This window comes from Erinaceus europaeus, chromosome 2 (assembly GCF_950295315.1).
Source record: "Erinaceus europaeus chromosome 2, mEriEur2.1, whole genome shotgun sequence".
Lineage (NCBI taxonomy): Eukaryota > Metazoa > Chordata > Mammalia > Eulipotyphla > Erinaceidae > Erinaceus > Erinaceus europaeus.
In genome coordinates this window covers 45,177,392-45,201,063 of record NC_080163.1, presented here as the reverse complement: position 1 = coordinate 45,201,063, position 23,672 = coordinate 45,177,392, and the positions used below count along the sequence as shown (strand labels likewise).

Here is a 23,672-nt window from a genome sequence, read left to right as displayed (position 1 = left end):
TGCTAGACCAGAAACTATCAGATACTTAGAGGAAAATATTGGCAGAACTCTTTTCTGCATAAATTTTAAAGACATCTTCAGTGAAACAAATCCACTTACAAAGAAGACTAAGGCAAGCATAAACCTATGGGACTACATCAAATTAAAAAGTTTCTTCACAGCAAAAGAAACCACTACCCAAACCAAGAGACCCCTCACAGAATGGGAGAAGATCTTTACATGCCATACATCAGACAAGAGTTTAATAACCAACATATATAAAGAGCTTGCCAAACTCAACAACAAGACAACAAATAACCCCATCCAAAAATGGGGGGAGGACATGGACAGAATATTCACCACAGAAGAGATCCAAAAGGCCGAGAATCACATGAAAAAATGCTTCAAGTCTCTGACTGTCAGAGAAATGCAAATAAAGACAACAAGGAGATATCACTTCACTCCTGTGAGAATGTCATACATCAGAAAAGGTAATAGCAGCAAATGCTGGAGAGGGTTTGGGGTCAAAGAACCCTCCTACACTGCTGGTGGGAATGTCAATTGGTCCAACCTCTGTGGAGAACAGTCTGGAGAACTCTCAGAAGGCTAGAAATGGACCTACCCTATAATCCTGTGATTCCTCTCCTGGGGATATATCCTAAGGAACCCAACATATCCATCCAAAAAGATCTGTGTACACATATGTTCTTGGCAGCACAATTTGTAATAGCCAAAACCTGGAAGAAACCCAGGTATCCAACAACAGATGAGTGGCTGAGCAAGTTGTGGTACATATATACAATGGAATACTACTCAGCTGTAAATAATGGTGACTTCACCCTTTTCAGCTGATCTTGGATGGACCTTGAAAAATTCATGTTATGTGAAATAAGTCAGAAACAGAAGGATGAATATAGGATGATCTCACTTTCAGGCAGAAGTTGAAAAAGAAGATCAGAAAACAAAAACCAAAAAACTACAAGTAGAACCTGAAATGGAATTGGCATATCGCACCAACATAAAAGACTCTGGGGTGGGTGAGTGGGGAGAATACAGGTCCAGGAAGGATGACAGAGGACCTAGTGGGGGTTGTATTGTTAAATGGGAAACTGGGGAATGTTATGCATGTACAAACTATTGTATTTACTGTTGAATATAAAACATTAATTCCCCAATAAAGAAATTTAAAAAATAAATAAATTCTAATAGTCAGAAGCATAACTACAGTCTTATTATGATATTCTCTATTCTTAAAAAATATTTATTTGTTTGATAGAGAGAAACTAAGAGGGGGGAAGGAGAAAGAAAAAAAGAAAGACACCTGCACCCCTGCTTCAACATTTGCAAAGCTTTTCCCCTGCAGATGGGGATCAGGGGTTTCAACTCAGATCTTTGAGTATTGTAACATGTGTACTCAACCAGGTTTTCCATCACCTGTCTCTCTTTTTTTCTTTTTCATATAGTTTTCCCTCTGTGACTGTGTGTCTACATTTCTTCTTTTTATACAGACACCAATCAGATTATGCTTTGGGTCTGAGTATTTGTCCCCCTAATGTATGAAATATGTTGAAATTCTTTTTTGTTTTTGTTTTTCTTTTTTTTTAATGTTTATTTATTTCCTTTTTGTTGCCTTTGTTGTTTTTATTGTTGTTGTAGTTATTATTGTTGTCATTGTTGGATAGGACAGAAAGAAATGGAGGGGGGAAGACAGGGTGAGAGAAAGAGGGACACCTGCAGACCTGCTTTACTGCTTGTGAAGGGACTCCCCCGCAGGTGGGGAGCTGGCGCAGGAACCGGGATCCTTATGTTGGTCTTTGTGGTTTGTGCCATGTGTGCTTAACCTGTTGCGCTACCGTCCAACTCCCATATGTTGAGTTTCTGACCCACAAAGATGAGGGTATTAAGTGATGTGGCCTTTGGGAGTTAATTATATCATGAGGCCAGAATCCTCAGGAAAGGCATAAAAGTTCACAGAAATGACATCCACAGAGATTCCTTACTCTTCCCACTAAGTGAGGACATAGTTCTTCTTCTAGCGTTTGCCCTTCTTCCGTAGCCAGTCAACAGCGTCAGGTTGAACCTGATGTAAAGTTTTGAGACCTCCTTTGAATCTGGAGAGGTGGCAGTCGTTGACTATGTGGGTCATAGTCTGTCTGGAGCCGCAGGGGCAGTTGAGGACATAGTGAGGAGACTACTCTCACCCTACCATGCTGGCATTTTTGGCCTCAGCCTTCCAGTCCTTAGAACTGTGAGAAGTAATTTTTTTTTTTTTTACAAGTCACCCAGCTTGTCATACTTTGTTGTAGCAGCCCGAAAGACTAAAATATTGGAATAAGTTCCACCCAAATAACTCCACTAACTTTTATTCAAAACTCTGGCTTCTCTTGAAAACTGCTATGTCTCGAATGTTTTTAAGTAGTATTCTGCAGAAAAACTTCTTTAGAATAATATTTCAGCTAAAGTTTCTGGTGTTTTTTCTTCCATCCCTGGACCTCAATTCTTTTTTTTTTTTTTTCTTTTTTTAAAAATTTCTTTATTGGGGAATTAATGTTTTCCATTTGTCAGTAAATACAATAGCTTGTACATTGATAACATTTCCCAGTTTTCCATATAACAATACAACCCCCACTAGGTCCCTGGACCTCAATTCTTAACAGTTCAGGGATTCTTATTTTATTTTTCATCCCAGCACTGTCTAGCATTCTAGTTTATGGTGGTAAGGGAGGTTGAACCTGAGACCTCAGGTATAAGAGTCTTTATGTTATCTCCCTCACCCTATTTTTTGGTTTTAATTAAAGAAAGTGATACTGAAAGAAAGATAAACACCAAAACACTGCTCAACTCTGGATTATGGTGGTGCAGAGAATTGAACCTGGGATTTTGGAGCCTCAGACATGAAAATCTTTCTGCCTAAATATATTATCTCCCCAGCCCAGTAATTCTTTTTCAACCTTGACAATGCAGGCATTAGCTGAAGGACTGACTTGGCTGGCTGACCTATATTCAGTACTACAAACGAAACTATTTTTCAAAATTCTTAGAAGCTCAAGGGAAAATTGTCTATTAGGCTGTTTGAAAATATAGAGAAAAGCAGGCCTGGTTTGAAGACAAACTTTGAATCACAATCTATTTCAAGGGTCAATTTAGTGAGTTTGCATCAAGCGCATGCGCAGAAGAAAAGACGCGCGTCAAGACCTGCTCTTCCTCCGCCCTTATTTCCGCCTTCTCAATGCGCAAGCGCAGAGCGTGCTCCAAGATGGCAGCCCCCGTGGATCTGGAGCTGAAAAAGGTAAAAGACGGTCTTGAGTAGTCAGAGCCTTATCTTTGGAAGCTAAGGGGACTAGGAAGACTATCGAGTGTGGCCCGAACTCTGCAGAGCAGAAGAGAACTCAGAATATTGGGAATTTATTTTCCAGAGTCTTTAAATGGAACCGGGTCTCTTAGGAGTGCACTGGGGGAATCTGCGGCTGCTGCTTTCTAAGAGCACTTTGGGTTGGGTCTGTTCAAGTCTGCCGGGCTGCTAGTTGCCTTCTCGCCCCCCCCCCCACCCCCCTCCGGTTCCGAACTCCAGAGCGGGTTCATTTTGCTTGGAGTCTTCAGTTCCTTGGTATGGTTTGAAATGGACGTTTCAAAGCAGAGCCTCTTTGGGCGACTTTGCTCGGGCTGAGTTATTTGTAACTGTACACCGTCATTTGGTTTGAAAAACTCAGTGTGTTTTTAGCCCACTTATTTGATCCTGTACCTTGAAAGGTCGCAGTATCTGCAGACGGTTCAGAGTTCAGAATAAGACGTTCTCCCAACTCTGTTCATCACAGGCCTTTGGCTCCCACCCAACCCCCACTCCCTGCCTTTTTTTTTTTTTTGAACAATTTGTCAAAAAACAAGTCCAGTAAAGTTTTTCAAACAAAAACGATACAGAGAGAAACGGGTTTCCCATGTGCAAACGATGTGTCTTACTCAGAACATTTTCGCCTCCGTAGTGTTGTCAACACTTTATTCTAACATTATACAGACCAACAGGTAAATACAATTTGCGTGGTAGTAGTGGAGAGGGGACGGGGATGGGAAAGAATACTAGACTTCACTTCTTTTAACCCAAACTTTTCTAGAAAGGGGAACTGATTTCCAGAAAATAATTAAAGGTTGTGTTAAGAAGTCAGTATTCTGTGATTTACTTAACACCTTTTGATCATTAGTTTAAATTCTTCAGACTACTAGATTTTATCACTTAGACTCTTTGGGTCACCTTTTCATAAGAAATAGGACAGCTGAAATAGCTATTGTTGCTAATTTAAAATGAAGTATTAATGGTCTGAGGATTTTTTGTTTGTTTTTTGCATTTTTGTGTTGGAACTTGTAAATTAACCTTTCGGAGTATTTAAAGCAACACTTTACCAGTTTCCCTAGCAAATTGTGTACAGAACAGTCAGCTTGTAACTAATTTTACATGTAAAATCACTAATTTTTAAAAATGCTTAAATCTAAAGGTTCATCATATTTATTTCTTTTAAATTTTCAAATTTAAGTCAGGGTTTAGTGAAAGGTTACAAAAAAGTACAGATATGAATGGATCCCCCCCCCCCCCGTATTTGAATTTCTTGCTAAGAAACATGAATAGTGACTGCATACTAAGATGATTATAGACTTAAATTGAATAGTTATGACAACTAATTAAGTTAAATAGAAACGTCTATTCTGCAAAGGTCTGGTGTAACCAGCTTTTTTTCATTTGACCAACAATATTGAATATTTTCAGTGATCTTTTAGATTAGTTAACATTGATATATTTAATTGTATGGATTCACTATAAATTATTTAAATATTTATTTATTGACAGAAACTTTAAAAAAAGTTTCTTCTGATGTCTTTGCAAAATCTTTTTTTTTCTCCTGGGTGGTGGAGTTTAATAGGACATTTCCGGCACCTTCCTTTCTCTGAAATAAATCTTCTGAAATGTTATCAGTAGGAGAGAACAAAGTAAGAATAAAAGTTGCCATGCATTGCAGTCGCAGATGTTATTAGAAAGGTGTAACTTTGACAATATGTGAAAGTCATTGTAGGCACTTTAGCAGGAGTATCCAAGAACTTTATCTTTGAGCTAAGGGAAGGTACACAGGATCAAATTTGACTTGGTCTGAGCTCATGAAGATCATGATGTAATTCCATCAATGCTTTGAATTTTTTTCTTTCTTAGCTTTCTCTTTAAAATATTCACATCATGAATATTGTTGCAGACAATAAGCTAGAAAAATATTTGAAAAAGATCAGAAGAATGTCTTTTCACCTACTAGTATATCCTGTACAAGCCACTTTTGATAAATTTTACTGTGATGATGACTTTGCCATTTTTAACTCAGAAAATTGAGAAGACTAGATGTTATTCAGTTTTCAGTGTTTTATCTCTTAAGAAATGTAGCCTAATCTTTTCATACAAACCTAGTATGTTTTTACATTTATGGTTTTTGTTTTAGATCAGAGCCTCTTCTGAGTGTTGCATTTATTATTACTTAGGTACTTGCTACTTAATATGGTTATTATTTATTATGCATTTGTTTCTGCTTCTTTAAATTGCATTTTCTGGGGGTAGGGTAAATCTTGTTTTTAGCATAGTGGCTTGATTGTTTACAGTCGTACTGATATTTATTGATGTTTGATTTAGTACATTTCACAACTTTGTCTTTGAAGATCATGCTTTGTTTTAATATATTTAACTTGACTTAAATGTAAGTAAAGTCTATAAAATATTTAACCTACTAAATCAAGGACTTGTTTTTATTAGGCCTTCACAGAGCTTCAAGCCAAAGTTATTGACACTCAACAGAAGGTGAAGCTTGCAGACATACAGATTGAACAACTAAACAGAACGAAAAAGCATGCACATCTCACAGATACAGAGATTATGACTTTGGTAGATGAGACTAACATGTATGAAGGTGTAGGAAGAATGTAAGTAAAATACTATATATTCCTAAGGGGCTCATCTTGGGAGAGCTTTTTGTCTGAATAAAATCATAGAAATTTGTTCATTTTAAAATTTGGGTTAAAGTATCATAGTAGCTTTAAAGATCTTTTAGTAAAATGCCCTTTTTTTAAAAAAATATTTATTTATTCATTTTTCCCTTTGTTTTTGCCCTTGTTGTTTTATTATTGTAGTTATTATTGTTGTTGTTGTTGATGTCTTCATTGTTGGATAGGACAGAGAGAAATGGAGAGAGGAGGGGGAGACAGAGAGGGGGAGAGAAAGATAGACACCTGCAGACCTGCTTCACCGCTTGTGAAGCGACTCCCCTGCAGGTGGGGAGCCGGGGGCTTAAACCGGGATCCTCTCGCCGGTCCTTGTGCTTTGTGCCACCTGCACTTAACCACTACGCTACCGCCCAACTCCCAAAATGCCCTTTTTTTAAGAAGTGAGAAACTGATCCCAAAATGTATTTAATTTTAGATTTTGAATACATTTCCCAAATAGTTGCTTGTCTTCTCCCCATGATTAGGTACTTAAGTGTGTAACTTCTGTGATAAAACTGATTTTCCATGAAAAGATACATATAGAAATTTTGTGTGAAGATTATATTTTTGTTTATTGCCACTAGGGTTATCGCTAGGGCTCTGCGTCTGTATGATGAATCCACCACTCCTGGTGGCAATCTTTACCATTTTTTTTTTTTCTTTCTATTTTTATTTGACAGGACAGAGAAACTGAGAGGGGAGATAGAAAGATAAGACATCTGCAGACCTGCTTCATGGCTCTCGAAGTGTAACCCCTGCAATTGGGCTGTGGAGGCTTGAACCTGATTCCTTACGCATGGTGATATGTGTGCTTAACTAGGTGCACCACTGCCTAGCCCCTTGAGGATTTTTAAAAAAAATTTATTTAATTTGATAGAACAGAGATAAATTGAGGGGGAAGGTGAGTAGTGAGGAAGAGACATAGACATCTGTAGCACTATTTCACTACTTAGGAAGCTTTCCCCCTGCAGATGGGGCCTGGGGTTTGATCCTGGGTCCTTGCACATGGTAACATGCTCACTTAACCAGGTGTGCCACTGCCTGGCCCTGAAGATTTATTTTTATTACCACCAGAGTTATTCCTGGAGTTCAGTGTCTGCATGACAGTCCACTGCTCCCAGGGTTTTTTTTTGTCAGCACTGCTCAGCTTTGGCTTATGATGGTGCAGGAGTCTCTTCACATGACCATTATGCTATCTATCCCACCTTTTTTTTTTTAACTACTTTTTTATTTTTGATAGAGAAATCTAGAGGGAAGGGGAGTTAGGAAGGAAGAGATACACCGGCAGCACTGCTTCACCACTTGTGAAGCTTCCCCCTACAGATGGGAACTGGGACTTAAATTGAGTTCCTTATACACTGCTACTGCCTAGTCCTGCGAAGATTTATTTAAATAGTTGTAGTTTTAATCTTCCCTTCCCGCCTGGTCATACAGAACATACATCTGACCAAGTTTATACAGTAAAAATCACTAATTGACGTGAGTAAACTCAGGGTTGAGAATGTAGCTCAGTGACAGAGTGCATGCTTTGCATTTATAGGGCTCTGTATTTGATCTCTAACACCAAAAAAAAAACAAACGTGTTCTGTCACATATTAATTTTAATAGGATAGCTCTTACATAAGATATCTAGTTTCGGGGCTGGATGGTGGTGCACCTAGTTGAGTGCTTACATCACCATGTGCGAAGACCCAGTCCCCACCTGCAGGGGGGAAGCTTCATGAGGGCTAAAACAGTGTTGTAGGTCTCTTTCTCCTTATCTCCCCATCCCTCTCAATTTCTCTGTCATATTAAGTTAAAAAAAACTGAATTAACCAATTTACCTTTTTTTTTTCCCCTTGTTGCTGGGGCTTCAACCCTCCAGGCTGACCCCCACCTCCCCAGATAGAAAGAAAAATAGAGATAGGGAAAGATACCATAGTACTGAAGCTTCACCTTGTGGGGTGGAGACTGGACTTAAACCTGGGTCATGTGCATCAGAAAGCAGGTGCACTTTATCTTTTGCTTTTTCTGATTGTTATTACAAGAGTAAGCAATCAAACATAGCTTTTTTTTTTTTTTTCCCTATTGCCACCAAGGTTATTGCAGGTACTCTGCCTGAAGATGACTCCACTGATTTTTTTCTTTTCTCCTTGGTAGAGATTGAAAAAAATAGGGAGAGAGGAGACATATACAACGTAGTTCCACTGCTTGTGAGACTTTCGTACTGTAGCTGGGGACCAAGGGCTTGAATCCAGGTCCTTGGCATGATAATGTGTGTACTCTACTGGGTGCACCACTACCTTCAACCCAGCAAATCTTTTGTGGAGGGAGTTGCTGGAAATTGAATCTAGAGCCTTATACATGTCAAGTATATTCTCTTTGGTTGAGCTGCATCTGCAGCTCACTTTTTAAAATTTAATATTTTTTTAATTAAAAAAATTTTTTTAATTATTCCCTTTTGTTGCATTTGATGTTTTGTTGTTGTAGTTATTATTGATGTTATTGATGTTGTTGTTGTTGGATAGGACAGAGAAATAGAGGAGGGGAAGACAGAGGGGGAGAGAAAGATAGACACCTGCAGACCTGCTTCACCACTTGTGAAGTGACTCCCCTGCAGGTGGGGAGCTGGTGGCTCAAACTGGGATCCTTTTGCTTCGCGCCATGTGCACTTAACCCATTGTGCTACCGCCCAACTCCCTGCAGCTCACTTTTATTTTTTCAAAAATACATCACTTAAAATACATATATTTTATTGATACTAGTTAGAGGGAAGAGGGATATAGAGGGGTAGGGGGTGCGTGGGAAAGAGGCAGACACATGCACACTACTTCATCACTTGTGAGGCTTCCCCCTCTGCAGCTGGGGACCCAAGCCTTGAACCTGGGTCTTCAGCCCAGAAATTCATTATTCTTATGAGAGAATAGACCTGTTTTATGTTCTCTGAACAGTAAATAATGAATGCAAAAGCTTGTAGCTACAGGTCACATTCCTTTACAGTGAGCTAAAAGGAGAAGGCTAATTTTTCTTTTTTCTTCAAGGAGGGGGGTTTTCTGGAATTTGGTCTTTGACTATTACTTAGTGAACTATTACTTCAAGTTTGGAGATCTTTTACTTGGAATGGAATTTGACCTCTCTTTTAGGATGATTTGTTTTGTGACTGATTTGAAACAAGCATAACATGTGTTAAGATTTAGTAATGGCTTTGGAATGACATCATGAGAAATAGACCCTGCTTTTGACTGACTAATCCATATCTTTCTGGAAAAGAGATTCTGATAAACTATCTGATTTATTCTTTCAGAATAAATAAATATTACAAATAATTTATCTGGAGCTCATGCTTTTCATTTTAGCTTGCATTAGGAGAAACAAAATCCCAGTTTGAGATTGAGGTATAAAAGAATTGGTCTAAGAACAAAGTCTTGAATATGTGTCTGTGTATTATGTAGTACATAGCTGACATTCACTACAGGATAATTTTATCCTTAATGTGACTATCCTTATGGCTTAAAACAGTAATGCTGGCTTTTCTAGCATGCTTGTTAACATGGTCTATTTGGATTTCACATCACTAGCCTCTGTTTGCCATAGCTAAATAATCTCTTTTTCCAAAAATAGAAAAATTCTATCTTTGGTCTTTTGAGCTATAGTGAAGTTATTATTTTTATTTTGAATAATTTAATTTATTAAACATTCTGTTGAAATAGCAGAGTTGCTCTTTTGCATGCTGCCCAAGATGCTATTCTTACTTAGCAGTACAGTTTTAGAGTTTAAAGACTGAAATGTGAATTAGTTAATGGTAGAACAGTATTCTAGATTTATTTCATATAAGTTAGATTTCTTAAATGTATAGTTTTAAGTGTTTAGATAAGGTGGAACTTCTGTGTGGTCTCAAAGTTTGATTTTCAATTCTACTTTTGTGGGTTTTTTTTGCATCTTAATAGGAGTATGAGTTTGACCCTGCATCATAGGGGCATGTAAGGTGAATAGCATTTGTTGTTTGGCTAGAGTATTAGTGCCCTGACAGGAAGAAAAGACTTGCTGAGTATTAGTCTGGTCATGAGGACGCTTTCTTTCTTGATGCTAAACCTGAAATATCTATTTCTGAATTTATAGTCTTGAGTAATCTTGAGTATCATTGTGATTCACTTCTTTAATTCTAGTCTTTACCTAATTTGTCTTTCCTTTCCCCTTTTGAGTATTATTTAGGGGTTATAATTACTAATGCTTATTTTTCTTGATTTTTTTTCTTTTTTGAAGAGGTGGAGTGGGGTGCCAGGACCTCTGGTATATATAATTCTACCTCTCCTGGACTGATTTTTTCCCCCCATTCTTTTTGTTTCAGATAGAGAGAGATGGGTGGGGGAGATAGGGGGAGATAAGGAGAGGTGCTAGCACTGGTCCATCATTGTGGAGATTCTCCTAGTGTTGTGCTCCTGTGTGATGTTGGGGTTGGAATCCAGTACTTTTTGTGTGGCAAAGTGCGTGCCCTACTGGGTGAGCTATCCTGCAGCCCCTTGAATTTTCTTTCTTACTTATTTTTATTTGTGACTTAATAATGGCTTACAAGGTCATAAGATTACAGGGGAATGGTTCCACCAAAGTTTCATTTTAAAAACTGTACATAGGGACTGAGTGGTTGGTAACCTGGTTGAGTGCACACATTACAGTGCGCAAGGACCAGGTTTGAGCCCCCGGTCCCCGCCTGCAGGGGGAAAGCTTTGTGAGTGGTGAAGCAGCGCTGCAGGTGTCTGTCTCTCTGTCTCTCTCCCTCTCTGTCTCCCCCTTCCTCTCAATTTCTGGCTGTCTCTATTCAATAAGTGAATAAAAATAATTAAAGAAAAAATAAAACTCATTTAAAAAAAACTTGTAGAAAAAAATCCCAAATACTTATTTTTTTGTTTTAGAATCTGAAGTAGTTTTTTTTTTTTTGAAGTAGGCATTTTGAAATTCAGACTTAGTTTGTTTTTTTTTGTACTGCTGCAGTAATAGCTTTACTGTTCTTGTCTTTATTCTCTTTGTCCAGATGCATTTTCCACAGGTCTACCAGCACTGATCATATAAATAGTCTTCATAAAATCCTTTGTTCTCTGTTGCTCACAGGATAAATTATGAACTTGTTAGCCTAGCACTGGTCATTTGTAATTGTCCAAATTAAGGACAGCTAATAACAGAGCTTGGGAGGTGGCTCAGTAGGTAGAGCACATACCTTACTATACTTCAGGCCCTAGTTTTGATCCGTTGGCACCACAGGTAGGAGACAGTTTGGTGGTATTGTGCAGGTGCAAGGACTTGGCTACATTGCAATTAAATTTATGTTAATTAAACTCTCTAGTATCCAATCCCAGAATAGCAAGTAATTTTTATCTTGACCCACTTCCTTCTACTTGTTTGGACCTTTCTGTTTAGAAAGATTTTGAAGAGTCTCACGTGGGCTTCAAACATACTTTAATTACTGATATCTGCTATGGGGTAAGGGCACAAGATCAGTAGCACTTGTATGAGAAATTGTTAAACCTACCCCTGCCACAAGGCATTCTTCAAACAAGCCATGTTTTTGTGTTTTTCTGCTTTTGGTCATTCTTATTTTCTGGTTTCAAAATATTCAAGTTTTGCTTGTGAAATTCTTGCCCTTTGAGATATAACTTTAAAAAGCAGATTTTTCCATGTGTAGCTTTATTCACTTTTCTGGGTGATAGCAGGGCTTCTTATTCAAGTAGCTAATAGAGCACATTGAGAGAGATTCCCCCTGCCCCTCCCCCCACCCATCAGGGTTATTGCTGGGGCTTGGTGCCTGCATGATGACTCCCCTGCTCCTAGTGGACATTTCCCCCCTTTTATTTCTAATAGAAATGGGGGGGAGAACACCTGCAGCACTGCTCCACCACTTGTGAAACTTCTTCCCTCTAGGTGGGGACTGGCGAAAGTGTTTTTAAATGGGTTAGGTCAGTCTCTGCAACTAGGTTGTTCAGCTCTGTGAGACCATGTAATACTTCTTTGTTTTCTTAGTCCTTAGCATTATGTCTGGTACAAAATAAGTGTTAAGTTTATTAATTTGAGTTGAATATTATTATTTCTCTTGCATAAATATTGCACTTTCTTTTGGGTCTTTAAAAAATGTTTAGAAAGTTTCAGGGATTAAAGAATTAGAGTTAACTATTTTGTTTTTTGTTGTGGTTGTCATTGGGGCCTTGACACTTCAGACTGGCTTTTTCAGATAGACACAGTGGGAGAGACACCATTGCACTGAAGCCTCCTCCAGGGTGGTGAGGAGTCAGGCTCAAATCTGGGTTGAGCTCATGGCTAAGCAGGTACACTATTGAGGTGAGATATTAAAAAAACTGTAGAAACTGCTGTCCCCATTACTCTGTTTTAATACATGATATAGTCAAGATGAAATTATAAAAGGTAAAATTTTGACTTAGGTCAAAGGAATTATTTCTAACCATAACTGTGTCCTTTGATCTAGTAAAAGGAGTAATTCTTTCCTAGATCTATTGAGGAAGTTGACTAGTTGTAAATACCAACCATCAGCAGAGGCAATTCAGTGAGAACTGACAGAAAAGTCCTAAACTTTGGGCTGGAGAGATAGCATAATGATTATGCAAATAACTTTAGTTTGGGGGCCCTGATGTTGTAGGTTTAATCCCCAGCACCGCCATAAACCAGAGCTGAGCAGTGCTCTGATTAATAAAACAAACCCTAAACTTTTGCAGTTAAGCTGTGGGTAGTATAATCTTCAGAGAATAAAGAGGCCTCTATGCAGAATAATATCACTATACTTGTATCTCTCCTCATTTTCACATGGAAATCAGATTTCTCTTTTTAGGATATGGTATTTAAATAATTGCAAGCCAGGATGCATGTCAAGTCAGATATTTGGAGAAATTTGGTAGTGCTAAATACCTCTTACATACGGCTACTTTTGGATTTAAAACAAGGAAAATCAAACAAAGAGTGAGATGATTAATTGCTATAATCTGTAAGCTCTGCATAAGTAAATTTGTTGTTGAAAGCCAGTCTATCCAGTCTTGACATGTTGCCAGCACATTTTAGTTCTCTTACTTCATATTCTTTGGAGAGGCTGTTATGTAGCCTGATACTACTACCACCAATTTCTAGTTTTGCTACTTAAGCTGTTTGTGAGCTGACCTCATCGCACTGCTTTGAGAGCTATGATGAAAGTTACAACTGTGGAATGATCTGTCTGAATAGTTGGAAGTATTTGTCTTTGCATCTTTCTAGCATGCAAGGAGAAAATAGATACACATCTCAAATAAGTATTACATGAATGTTTTTTGTATTATTTTTCCATGAATAAGATCTAACTGATAGTGTTATATGGAACTTTCTTCCTTTTTAATTTGGATAGCAGAAGATAAATTTTTTTTTTTTAAATAAGAAGTAACATTTGAAAATGCTCTACATGACATTTAGCCATGCCTGTGTTTGTAAGAACTATCATTATAATAAATGTCAAACTTATTTTTATTAACAGTAGTCTGATCCTATCCCTGATTTGATGTCAGGTCTATTATTCTATTCTAAATTGATTTGCTTGAGCATGACATAATAATTTCTTTCCAGAAGAGACATTACTTTTTATTTGTTTAATATGGATAGAACTTGAGTAGATCAGGCTTTGAACCTAACTAAAAATAATGTTTTACCATATTTAAACTAATCTAGAGGTATGCCACTATTCCATGGATATTTTTTACTTTTAAGGAACTAAGAATGAACAATGGTATAAATCTACCAACTAGATAAGTGTCTAGCAATGCAGAAATTGCTGTTTGGGAGCAGTGTTGCTATTTCTATTTGTTGAAGTAATTTGATGGTTGATCTCTAGTGATTGAAAGATCCAGAAGTAGAAAACTCGAGATAAATGTAGTACAGGTAGAAAGTGAAGCAGAAGAAAAATGTTACCTGGAAGGTAACACATTAGTTAATGTGTGTGTGTGTGTGTGTGTGTGTGTGTACGTGTGTATAAAGTTGATCAAGTTTTTAACTAATTCGGATGTAGAAATCTGAACTCATTGTGACAGCTTGATTGAACTTCCCAATCTTTAAAATGTTATGTTGGTTTTGTTTTGTTTTAATTTTAATTGTTTGGATGTTTCCCTGAGAAATAAATTGACTTTTGTAAAGCCAGGATGAAACAGTTGCACATTCTCTAAGTTTAGTCATGATAAATATGAATAGAAAGGGGTATGGCCATGCTGCCTTCAGTTTTGCAACCATTTTAGAATTAGATGTCGCTTATATGGTGGTCTTCTAGTCAATCTGAGGTTATTATTATTTTTTAATTTGCTTCCCCCCTTTTGTTGACCTTGTTGTTATTATTATTGTTTTTATTGATTTTGTTGTTGTTGGATAGGACAGAGAGAGATGGAGAGAGGAGGGCATGACAGAGAGTGGGAGAGAAAGATAGATAGCTGCAGACCTTCTTCATGAACCGCCTGTGAAGCAACTCCCCTGTAGGTGGGGAGCCAGGGCCTTGAGCTGGGATCCTTACGCTGGTCCTTGCACTTGGTGCCATGTGTGCTTAACCCGCTGTGCTATTGTCTGACACCCCCCCCCCCCCCCCCCGAGGTTATTTAAAGCTGAAGAAATTGTACTTTGTTTTCTTCCTAGGAGATTAGGAAATAAGCCATGAATCTTGCTGTAGTAAATATTGCTGCTATTATTAATAAAAATAGTTTGTTATTTTCACTCAAGTCAGATTTGACATTTAGTGCTTTCTATTGGAAAGAAGACATGCAGTTTACTTCTTATATAAGAACCGCATTATTAATTCTAATTCCTAGGCTCCATTTCTACTTTAAATACCTTTAAGAAAATGAACCAAAGGTAAAATAATTCTTAAAGATTAAGAGGCATTTTTAAATGTTATTTTTTATATTTTCTTTTAAAGGGAGTAGTATACTTGATGTTGAGCTCCTTTCACTGGCCAAATGTGAACCACCCTTTTTGGTTTTTATACAGAGCCATTTAAAGTTATGACTTTGATTGCTCAGAATCCTAAGGGAGGAGGGTGAAGAAAAAAAAGGCCTGACTTTTCCTGTTGTGCAAGGACAGCTTGCTTCAGTTTTGTTGATGTTGAGTATATATGTAACTCCAGATGGGCACACAGTCATCTTTCACAGATATGATACTCTAGGGAAAAGAGATTTTTGAGTAATATTCTTAATTTCCTTAAGTTGTCAGTGATTTAGAAGGTTGGTGCTCATTATAACTGTTGTACAGTGACGTAGAGTGACATCACTATTTTTATGCTGGTGAAGTTAACTGACGTAGGGATTACATAATCATGTTTCTTCTGAAGATGAGTAATTTTCATAATTCTTTCCCTTCTTCCCCTCCCCCGCACCTCATCCCCTTAGAAGCCAGACTACCTCACTGAAACACAGGAAATAGATTTGGAAAATGTGTGCTAATTTGAAGTGTATTGTAAAAAAGAGAAAAGAGGTCTGTTATGCTTATGTTGGATGCTCAAACATGCTAAAATAATTTCTATTTAATGTTTTCTTTTGTTTTTTATTTTTATTTATTCCCTTTTGTTGCCCTTGTTTTATTGTTGTAGTTATTATTGTTGTTGTCATTATTGGATAGGACAGAGAGAAATGGAGAGAGGAAGGGAAGACAGAGAGGGGGAGAGAAAGACAGACATCTGCAGAACTGCTTCATTGCTTGTGAAGCAACACCCCTGGAGGTGGGGAGCCGTGGGGTCTAACCAGCATCATTATGTCAGTCCTGCTTTGCACCACCTGCATTTTACCCTCTGTGCTACCGCCCGACTCCCCTAATGTTTTCTTTTGTAAGGTGAATTATTTTCAGCCTTAACTTAGTTATATAATATAAATGTAATTGGTTTATTTAGTTACTCGTAGGATTTTGATTTTACATTTCTTGATACCCATGTACTGACTTTTAGAAAACCTTTAGAAATAATAAAATGAGTCAAGTTGCAGGGTACAGATTCAGTGCATAAAAATGCATTGCATTTTTTATGCTAACAATGAACTGTTAGATAAATCAAGAAAACAGTTTCATTGCCAAGGAGGTGACTTAGAGACCGAGTATATGCCTTGCATGCATAGCCCTGAATTTCATCTCTGGGAATGCATGAAAACAAGGAAGACAAAAGCAAATGGAAAACTTGAGTAGTGGAGTGGAGCTTTGGTCTCTTTCTTAACAAACAACAACAACAAAACTTCATTTGAAATTGCATCAGAGAGAACTAAGCATATAGGAATAAATTTAACCAAAGAGGTGAGAGACTTGTTGACTATAAGACATAGCTGAAATTAAAGAAGACCCAAAAATACACTGCATTCATAGACCAACTAGAGGAATTAACTTCACTAAAATTGATGTTTTACCTAAAGCAATATATAGATTCAGTACAATTGCTATTAAAATCTTAGTAATATTTTTCATAGGAATTGAATTAAAACTCCTAACTCTGATATGAAAACACAAAAGACCCCAAAATAACTAAAGCAAAACTGAAAAGAAAAAAAAAGAACAATGATAGCATTCCAGTCTATACCAAAAACTAGTAGATCAAACACTGTAAATCTAGTAAACTAGTAAATCAAACATCATGGTAGTAGAATAAAAACAGACATACAATAAATAGAGCAGAATTGAGAGAGCCCAGAAATAAACCCACATATATGTGGGAAACTAACTTATGACACCCCCTCAAGGAAAAAAAAAACAAAACGAAGAACATAAAATGGAGAAATGGAAGAAATTCTCTTCATTGGTGTTGGGAAGACAATAAAATCATGTGCAAAAAAAAAAATAATAAACTAGACCACTGCCATATAGTGCACACAAAAAATAATTCAAAAAGACCTGAATGTTAAGACATAAATCCACATAGAAGATAATCTAGACTGTAGTCTCCTTACCATCAGTCTAATCACACTGATGATGTTGGGGATGTAGCACAGAGGTAGAGTGTATGCTTTGCATGTTTGAGACCTTGGGTTTGATGCCTGACTCTACGCTTCAAATGCACACCATGACCACCACCACCACACACCTCTTAGAATGATTATTTCCAAGAAGATAAGAAATAGCAAGTGTTGACAAGGACATGGAGAAAAAGCAATCTTTGTGTACTAATGGTGGGAATGCAAATTAGTGTATTTACTATGGAAAATAGTATGGAGACTCCTAAAATATTAATAGAACTATCCTATGATCCAGTAGGTCCACTTTTGCATATTTATCTGAAGACTACAAAGACACTAATTTGAAAAAAGATATATATGCATTGCTTTGTTCACTGCTGCATTATTTGCAATAAATAGTCAAAATATGAAAACAACCTAAATGGATGGGTATATGGATAAAGAAGTTGGGGAGTACTGGGGAGACAGCATAATGCTTATGCAAAAGTCTTTCCTCCCTGAGTCTCTGAGGTCCCAGGTTCAATCCCCAGCACTACTATAAGCCAGAGCTGAGCAGTGCACTGGTGTTTCTCTTTGTAGCTCTTTCGGCTCATTAAAATTATATATATTTGAAGGGTGCTTGTAGAGATTTCATAATAGGTATACAAAAGGTTTTCATGCCTGAGACTCTTCTTCTTCTAGCATTTGCCCTTCTTCCGTAGCCAGTCAACAGCGTCAGGTTGAGCCTGATGTAAAGTTTCGAGACCTCCTTTGAATCTGGAGAGGTGGCAGTCGTTGACTATGTGTGTCATAGTCTGTCTGTAGCCGCAGGGGCAGTTCGGGTCGTCTCTGGCTCCCCAGCGATGGAACATAGTGGTGCACCGGCCATGGCCTGTTCGATAGCGATTGAGGAGGGCCCAATCATAACGTGCTAGGTCAAAGCCGGGTTGACGCTTGCAGGGGTCTGTGATGAGGTGTTTGTTCTTTACCTCAGCTGACTGCCAGCTCTGTTTCCAAGAGTCTGGAACACTGAGATCCCAGATTCAATCTCCAGCACTGCCATAAGCCAGAGCTGAGCAAGGCTCTGGTGTCGCTGTGTGTGTGTGTCTAGTTCTTCTCTCTCTTACATACACACACATTCTTTCTCTATCTCATTAAAATAAGTAAATAAATTGTTTAAAAGCTATGGTGTGTGTGTGTATGTGTAATATAGCTTAACCATAAAAAAGAAACTGCCATTTGTGACAATACAAATGGATTTTCAGGGTATTGTAAAAGAAGCAAGTCAGATGGAGAAAAATAGCACATGATTTCAATTTTATGAGGAACATAAAGAAAATCAGTGAATAAAATAAATTCGTAGATAGAACAGATTGATGGTTATCAGAAGGGTCGGGCCAGTGAAGTAGCCTCACTTAGATAGCGTGATGCTTTGCTGTTTGTGCAACCCAGGTTCAAGCCTCACACCCCTTACCCCCGCATTGAAGGAAGCTTTGGTGCGTTTTCATTTTTTTGTCTTTCTCTCTCTCAAAAAAAAAAAAGGAATGTGAGGTGCATGAAATGGATGAGGTCGAGGGTCAGTTGTATTGGTGATGGATGGAAACTATAGTTTTGATGTTGATAACTGTGTGTTAATAGTGTATACAGATATCAAACTATAATGCTGTATACCTGAAAAAATATAATAATATAATATAATTTTAAACCAGTTGCACCTGAAAAATATGAAAGGACCAGGAAGGTGATTCAGCAGTAAAGTGCTCACCTTGAATTCTTAAGGTCCTGGGTATGATCCTTGTGCCACATGGGAGCAGCAAAGAGAACTCCACATTGCAGAGTGGTGCTTTGTTCTCTGCCTCTTTTCATTTTAGAAACAAAAGCATTGGTCCAGAGAGGTAGCTCAGTGATGTACATGTGTGAGACTCTGGGTTTGATATCCTGTGCTACATTAAAAGAAATTACTGGGAGTCGGGCAGTTGCGCAGCCAGTTAAGCGCACGTGGCGCAAAGCACAAGAACCGGCGTAAGGATCCGGGTTCCAGCCCCGGGCTCCCCACCTGCAAGGGAGTCACTTCACAAGTGGTGAAGTAGGTCTGTAGGTGTCTTTCTCTCCCCTCTCTGTCTTCCCCTCTTTCAATTTCTCTCTGTCCTATCCAACAACAATGACATCAATGATGACTACAACAATAGAACAACAAGGGCAACAAAAAAGGGAATAAATAAATAAATTACTAAGGAAAAATAATCTTCATTTTGCCACCAGGGTTATTGCTAGGACTGGCTGCCTGTGTGACCCTACCACTCCTAGTAGCCATTTTTCTCTTTTTTTCTGATAGAGACAGATATCTGCACTACTGTTTCACTACTTATGAAGCCTTACCCCTACAGGTGGGATCTGAGGGCTTGAACTCAGGACATCATGCATGATAACATAATACCCTCTACTGGGCACACTACAACCCAGCTCCAAGACCTAAATAATTTTTTTTAAACTGAGAAATCATTAAGTCTGCTTTTGTACCCTGTACACAGACTATTTAGTGTAGTTTGAGATACAGTGTGTTCCCTGTAATGGAAACTGATGCTAAGTAAGTCAGTGTGCTTAGTTGAGGAAAGGTTGATAAGTATGCTACCATGTTGCTCTTATGTAAATAAAAGATAGCAGTACTTTTGAGTTACTTTGCAATTTTGTTTCTTTGTCATGTGCTATCGGGGACTTAACTCTAGATTAATTTCTCTGGAGTGAAAAAAAAATTTTTTTAAAGCTGTTTAAAGAACTTTCTAATTTTGTCCGCTGGTTATCTCAGTGGCAAATTTAGGAGTGACTTGCTGTCTAATCTGCTTAAAAGGGGACTTAGGGGGCTGGGTGGTGGCACACCTGATTGAGTGCACCTGTTACAATGCACAAGGACCCAGGTTCAAGCCCCCGGTCCCCACCTGCAGAGGGAAAACTTCACAAGTGGTGAAGCAGCACTGCAGGTGTCTCTCTGTCTCTTTATCTCCCCCTTCCCTCTCAGTTTCTGATTGTCTGTATCAAATAAATAAAGATAATTAAAACATTGAAAAAGGGGGGAACTGAAATGTTCATGTCAAGAAATGTAGTCTCTTTAAAGAAACATCCAGAAAAGAACTAAAAATGTAATTACCTAGAAGGTGAGAAATACACATATATGATATTATATATATACTTATGAGTAAATATATATACACACATATGAATATTCCCTTGGTAATGACTTGTCTAGTTTTCTTTTTGATTATGTATATGTCAGGAACTGTGTGAACTGCAAATACTTTTACCCACAAAATTAATTGAGATTATAGTGCTTTGCAAACTTCTTTAGAGCCTGTGGTTTGTGGTGAATGTATGCTCCTTTTATTTTTAGAATTTGAATGAAACTGTCTAGGAGAATTGTATCTCATTGCCCTGGCCAGTACCTCACATTACTAACTCTTATTTTGAGGAAGATCAGTTACCTTGAAATGGACCAGAATACTTGAAGACACTGTTTCTTTGGCTATGAGAGGACTCGAAATGTTCTCATAGCAAAATGTGCAGAGCAAGAGCTTGGTATTAAAAATGTATCTTTAAATAGAAAAGAGCATGACTGTCTTAAGCTGAACCTTTTACATTGTTTGGCTCAGGGTAAAAGGATTTGGACCACACTATGCATCTTGTACGTGTGTCTGACTGAGACTTTTGCATTTGCGCCAAAATGTATTTATATTTCTCTGTGACTTTCTGCTTTTGTACCAGGCACTTCTGTTTGTGTCCTCTAGTATTCTCTGGATATTATTATAATTTCTTTTTTATTATCTAATTGTTGTATGTTATTCACTATTTTAACCTACTAGTAAAATATAGTTCATGTTTTAGAAAAAGTTATAGACTAGCTTAGCACTTATATGTGGAAATATTTGGGGTTTGATGAGGCCAGAGTAAAAGTAGTAAACATCAGAGGTGATTATTTACCAGAATACTTAGAATACCAAATAGTGACCAAAAATAAGCATCATGTTTAAAATAGATTATCATACTACAGCTTCCATTTCAGGAGTAAAAGTTTGGTTTAAAAATAGACAGTGATGTTTAATTAGTACAAATTGAACCTAGCAGCATGTGAGTTACTCATGAAGAACACAAGTTTTTACATGGGATCAGGTTCCCAAAGGGACCATGATTCTCTTAAGATTCCTATGAATTCCCTGTTGTCTTATTTGACCTGTCAGCAGCATTTAGTTGATCTTTCTTCTTGAATCATATTTGTTCCTTGCCTTCTTGGCTTTCTTTCTTTGTTACTCCTTTACTGTTTACACTTCTGTCCTATTTCCAGATATTAGATTGACCTGGGGGCTCAGCCTTTGGAATTTTTCCTCTTTTTATTTATACTCAGTGGTCTCATCTAGGCTTATTTCATTAAATGCCTTTTAATACTGACAACTCCTATGGATTTATCTTTCATGTAGACCCCTCTTCTGAACTCCAGACTTGTGCATCTACCTGCCTACTTTAATCTCCATGTGATAGGTATTTTAAGGCTAACTAATCCAAAATAAAGCTCTCCTTGTTTACATACAAACCAGTTCTTCCCTCTGTCTTACACATTTCAGCAAGTGGCTTTTCTAGCCTTCTAGTTCTTCCATATCTTGGCATCATCCTTAATCCTTCATTCTTTCCTCTTTTTTATTTTGGATAAAGACAGAAATAAATCAAGAGGGAATGGGGATGGGGGGGAGACAGACACAGAGTGAGGTACCTACAGCACTCCTTTACCATTTGTGAAGCTTTTCCTTTGCAAGTGGGGACCAGGGCCTTGAACTTGGGTTATTGAGCATGGTAATGTGTGCATTTTACCAGGTGTGTCACTGCCTGGTCCCCAGTTCTTCTCTTTCAGTCTTACATTTAATTTATTAATAAAGACTTCCCTTAAATTTTTCTAGGACCTGAACATTTCTACTTATACTATCCCGGTCTGGGTTATAGTTGAATTATTGTAGTTGCTTCCTCACTAGACTCCCTGCTTCTCTCTTTACTATTGCTCTCAGCTGACTGGCTTTTTAAGACACAAGTCCCGGCGAGTTGGGCAGTAGTGCAACGGTTAAGCACAGGTGGCGCTAAGTGCAAAGACCGGCATAAGGATCCCAGGTGAAGCAGGTCTGCAGGTGTCTGTCTTTCTCTCCCCCTCTCTGTCTTCCCTTCCTCTCTCCATTTCTCTCTGTCCTATCCAACAACAGCATCAACAAACTATAACAATAAAAACAAGGGCAACAAAAGAAATAATAAAAAAAAAAAAAAGACACAAGTCAGGTCACCACCTATAGTCTTTAGATGATCTTTTAATTGCATTGTTTAATTTTTTTGTAGAGTTCCAGGGAACCCAGGACCTCACAGTATGCATGATATATTGCTGAGTGGTCTCACCAGTCCAGCACTGCTCCACCATCCATGGAGCTCCCTTGGTGCTGTCGACAGTATTCCCAAGTAGTGCTAGGGCTTGAACCCAGGGTTTCACACACATTGAGGACTGAGCTCAACCTCCCAGCCCAGACCTATTTCATTAAAAAAAAAAAAAAAAAAAAGACATTTGCACTTCTTCCTGAAGACTTTTTCCAGATGTCTTAGATCTCTTTTAAGTCTTTATGAAACAGGTATTTAAAATTATATACAAGGGGTCTGGAAAATAGCTCACTTGGTAGAACATACTTTTACCATATGTGAGGGCCCAAGATTGAGTTCCCAGCCACCCATGGAAGTACCATACAAAGGGGAAGCTTCAGGAGTGGAGCTGTAATAACACCCCTCTTCGCTTTCTATCTAAGAAAAAAAAAAAAAAAAAGAGTGTGCTAGAATCTACAGGTGTGAGATCCCAGAGAAAAAAATCTTTGTGGCAAAAAAAGTACACACATTTTCCCTTTCTCCTCCATTAACTTGCTTCTTATATTCTCTTTTTTGGTTTAATTTTTCTACATAGTGCTTATCAACATCTTACATATTATTGTATCTGTATCATCTTTTTTTTTACATAAAATTTACAGAGTTATCTAAGCAATAAAATATGCATTTTTAGAGAAAAATTATATGACTTTAATTTATTTAATTCACTGGGCCTTGTGCCTGTGTGGTTCTGTGGACTTTTTTTTTCCTTTTAGTTTCAGAGAAATATGGGGGTGAGGGGAGAAAGAGTGAGAAGGAGAAATGCTATAGCACTTCTGCCATTCATGGAGCTTGCCACAGTGTTATTCATGGTGCTCCTGTGTGACGCTAGGGGCTTGAACCCTAATCCTGTGTGTGGTAAACTGTGTGTCCTATTCAGTAACCTACTTCCCAGTACCAAGATGAATTATTTATTTACTTATTTATTTATTCATTCGTTCATTCATTCATTTTTTTAAATTTATATCTTTATTGAGGAATTAATGTTTTACATTCAACAGTAAATACAATAGTTTGTACATGCATAACATTCCCCAGTTTCCCATTTAACAATACAACCCCCACTATGTCATTTATCATCCTTCATGGACCTGTATTCTCCCCACCCACCCACCCCAGAGTCTTTTACTTTGGTGCAGTACGCCACTTCCCTTTCAGGTTCTACTTGTGTTTTCTTTTCTGATCTTGTTTTTCAACTTCTGCCTGAGAGTGAGATCATCCCATATTCATCCTTCTGTTTCTGACTTATTTCACTCAGCATGATTTTTTCAAGGTCCATCCAAGATGGGCTGAAAACGGTGAAGTCACCATTTTTTACAGCTGAGTAGTATTCCATTGTGTATATATACCACAACTTGCTCAGCC

The 23,672-nt window shown here is 37.8% G+C and overlaps 1 protein-coding gene across 10 annotated transcripts in view; it reads left to right on the top strand.

The window, feature by feature from the left end:
- Window positions 1–3,172: 3,172 nt before the first annotated feature.
- PFDN1 (prefoldin subunit 1) overlaps window positions 3,173–23,672 on the top strand; it is a 964,801-nt gene continuing 944,301 nt past the window's right edge. For all 10 annotated transcript variants that reach the window (XR_009546510.1, XR_009546507.1, XM_060179224.1 and 7 more), the window contains exons 1-2: window positions 3,173–3,268; window positions 5,759–5,925. Coding sequence is in view for 8 of the 10 variants with exons in the window: in XM_060179224.1 (XP_060035207.1) it covers window positions 3,209–3,268; window positions 5,759–5,925 (227 nt within the window). In the remaining 2 variants the exon portion in view is untranslated. The remainder of the gene's footprint in view (window positions 3,269–5,758; window positions 5,926–23,672) is intronic.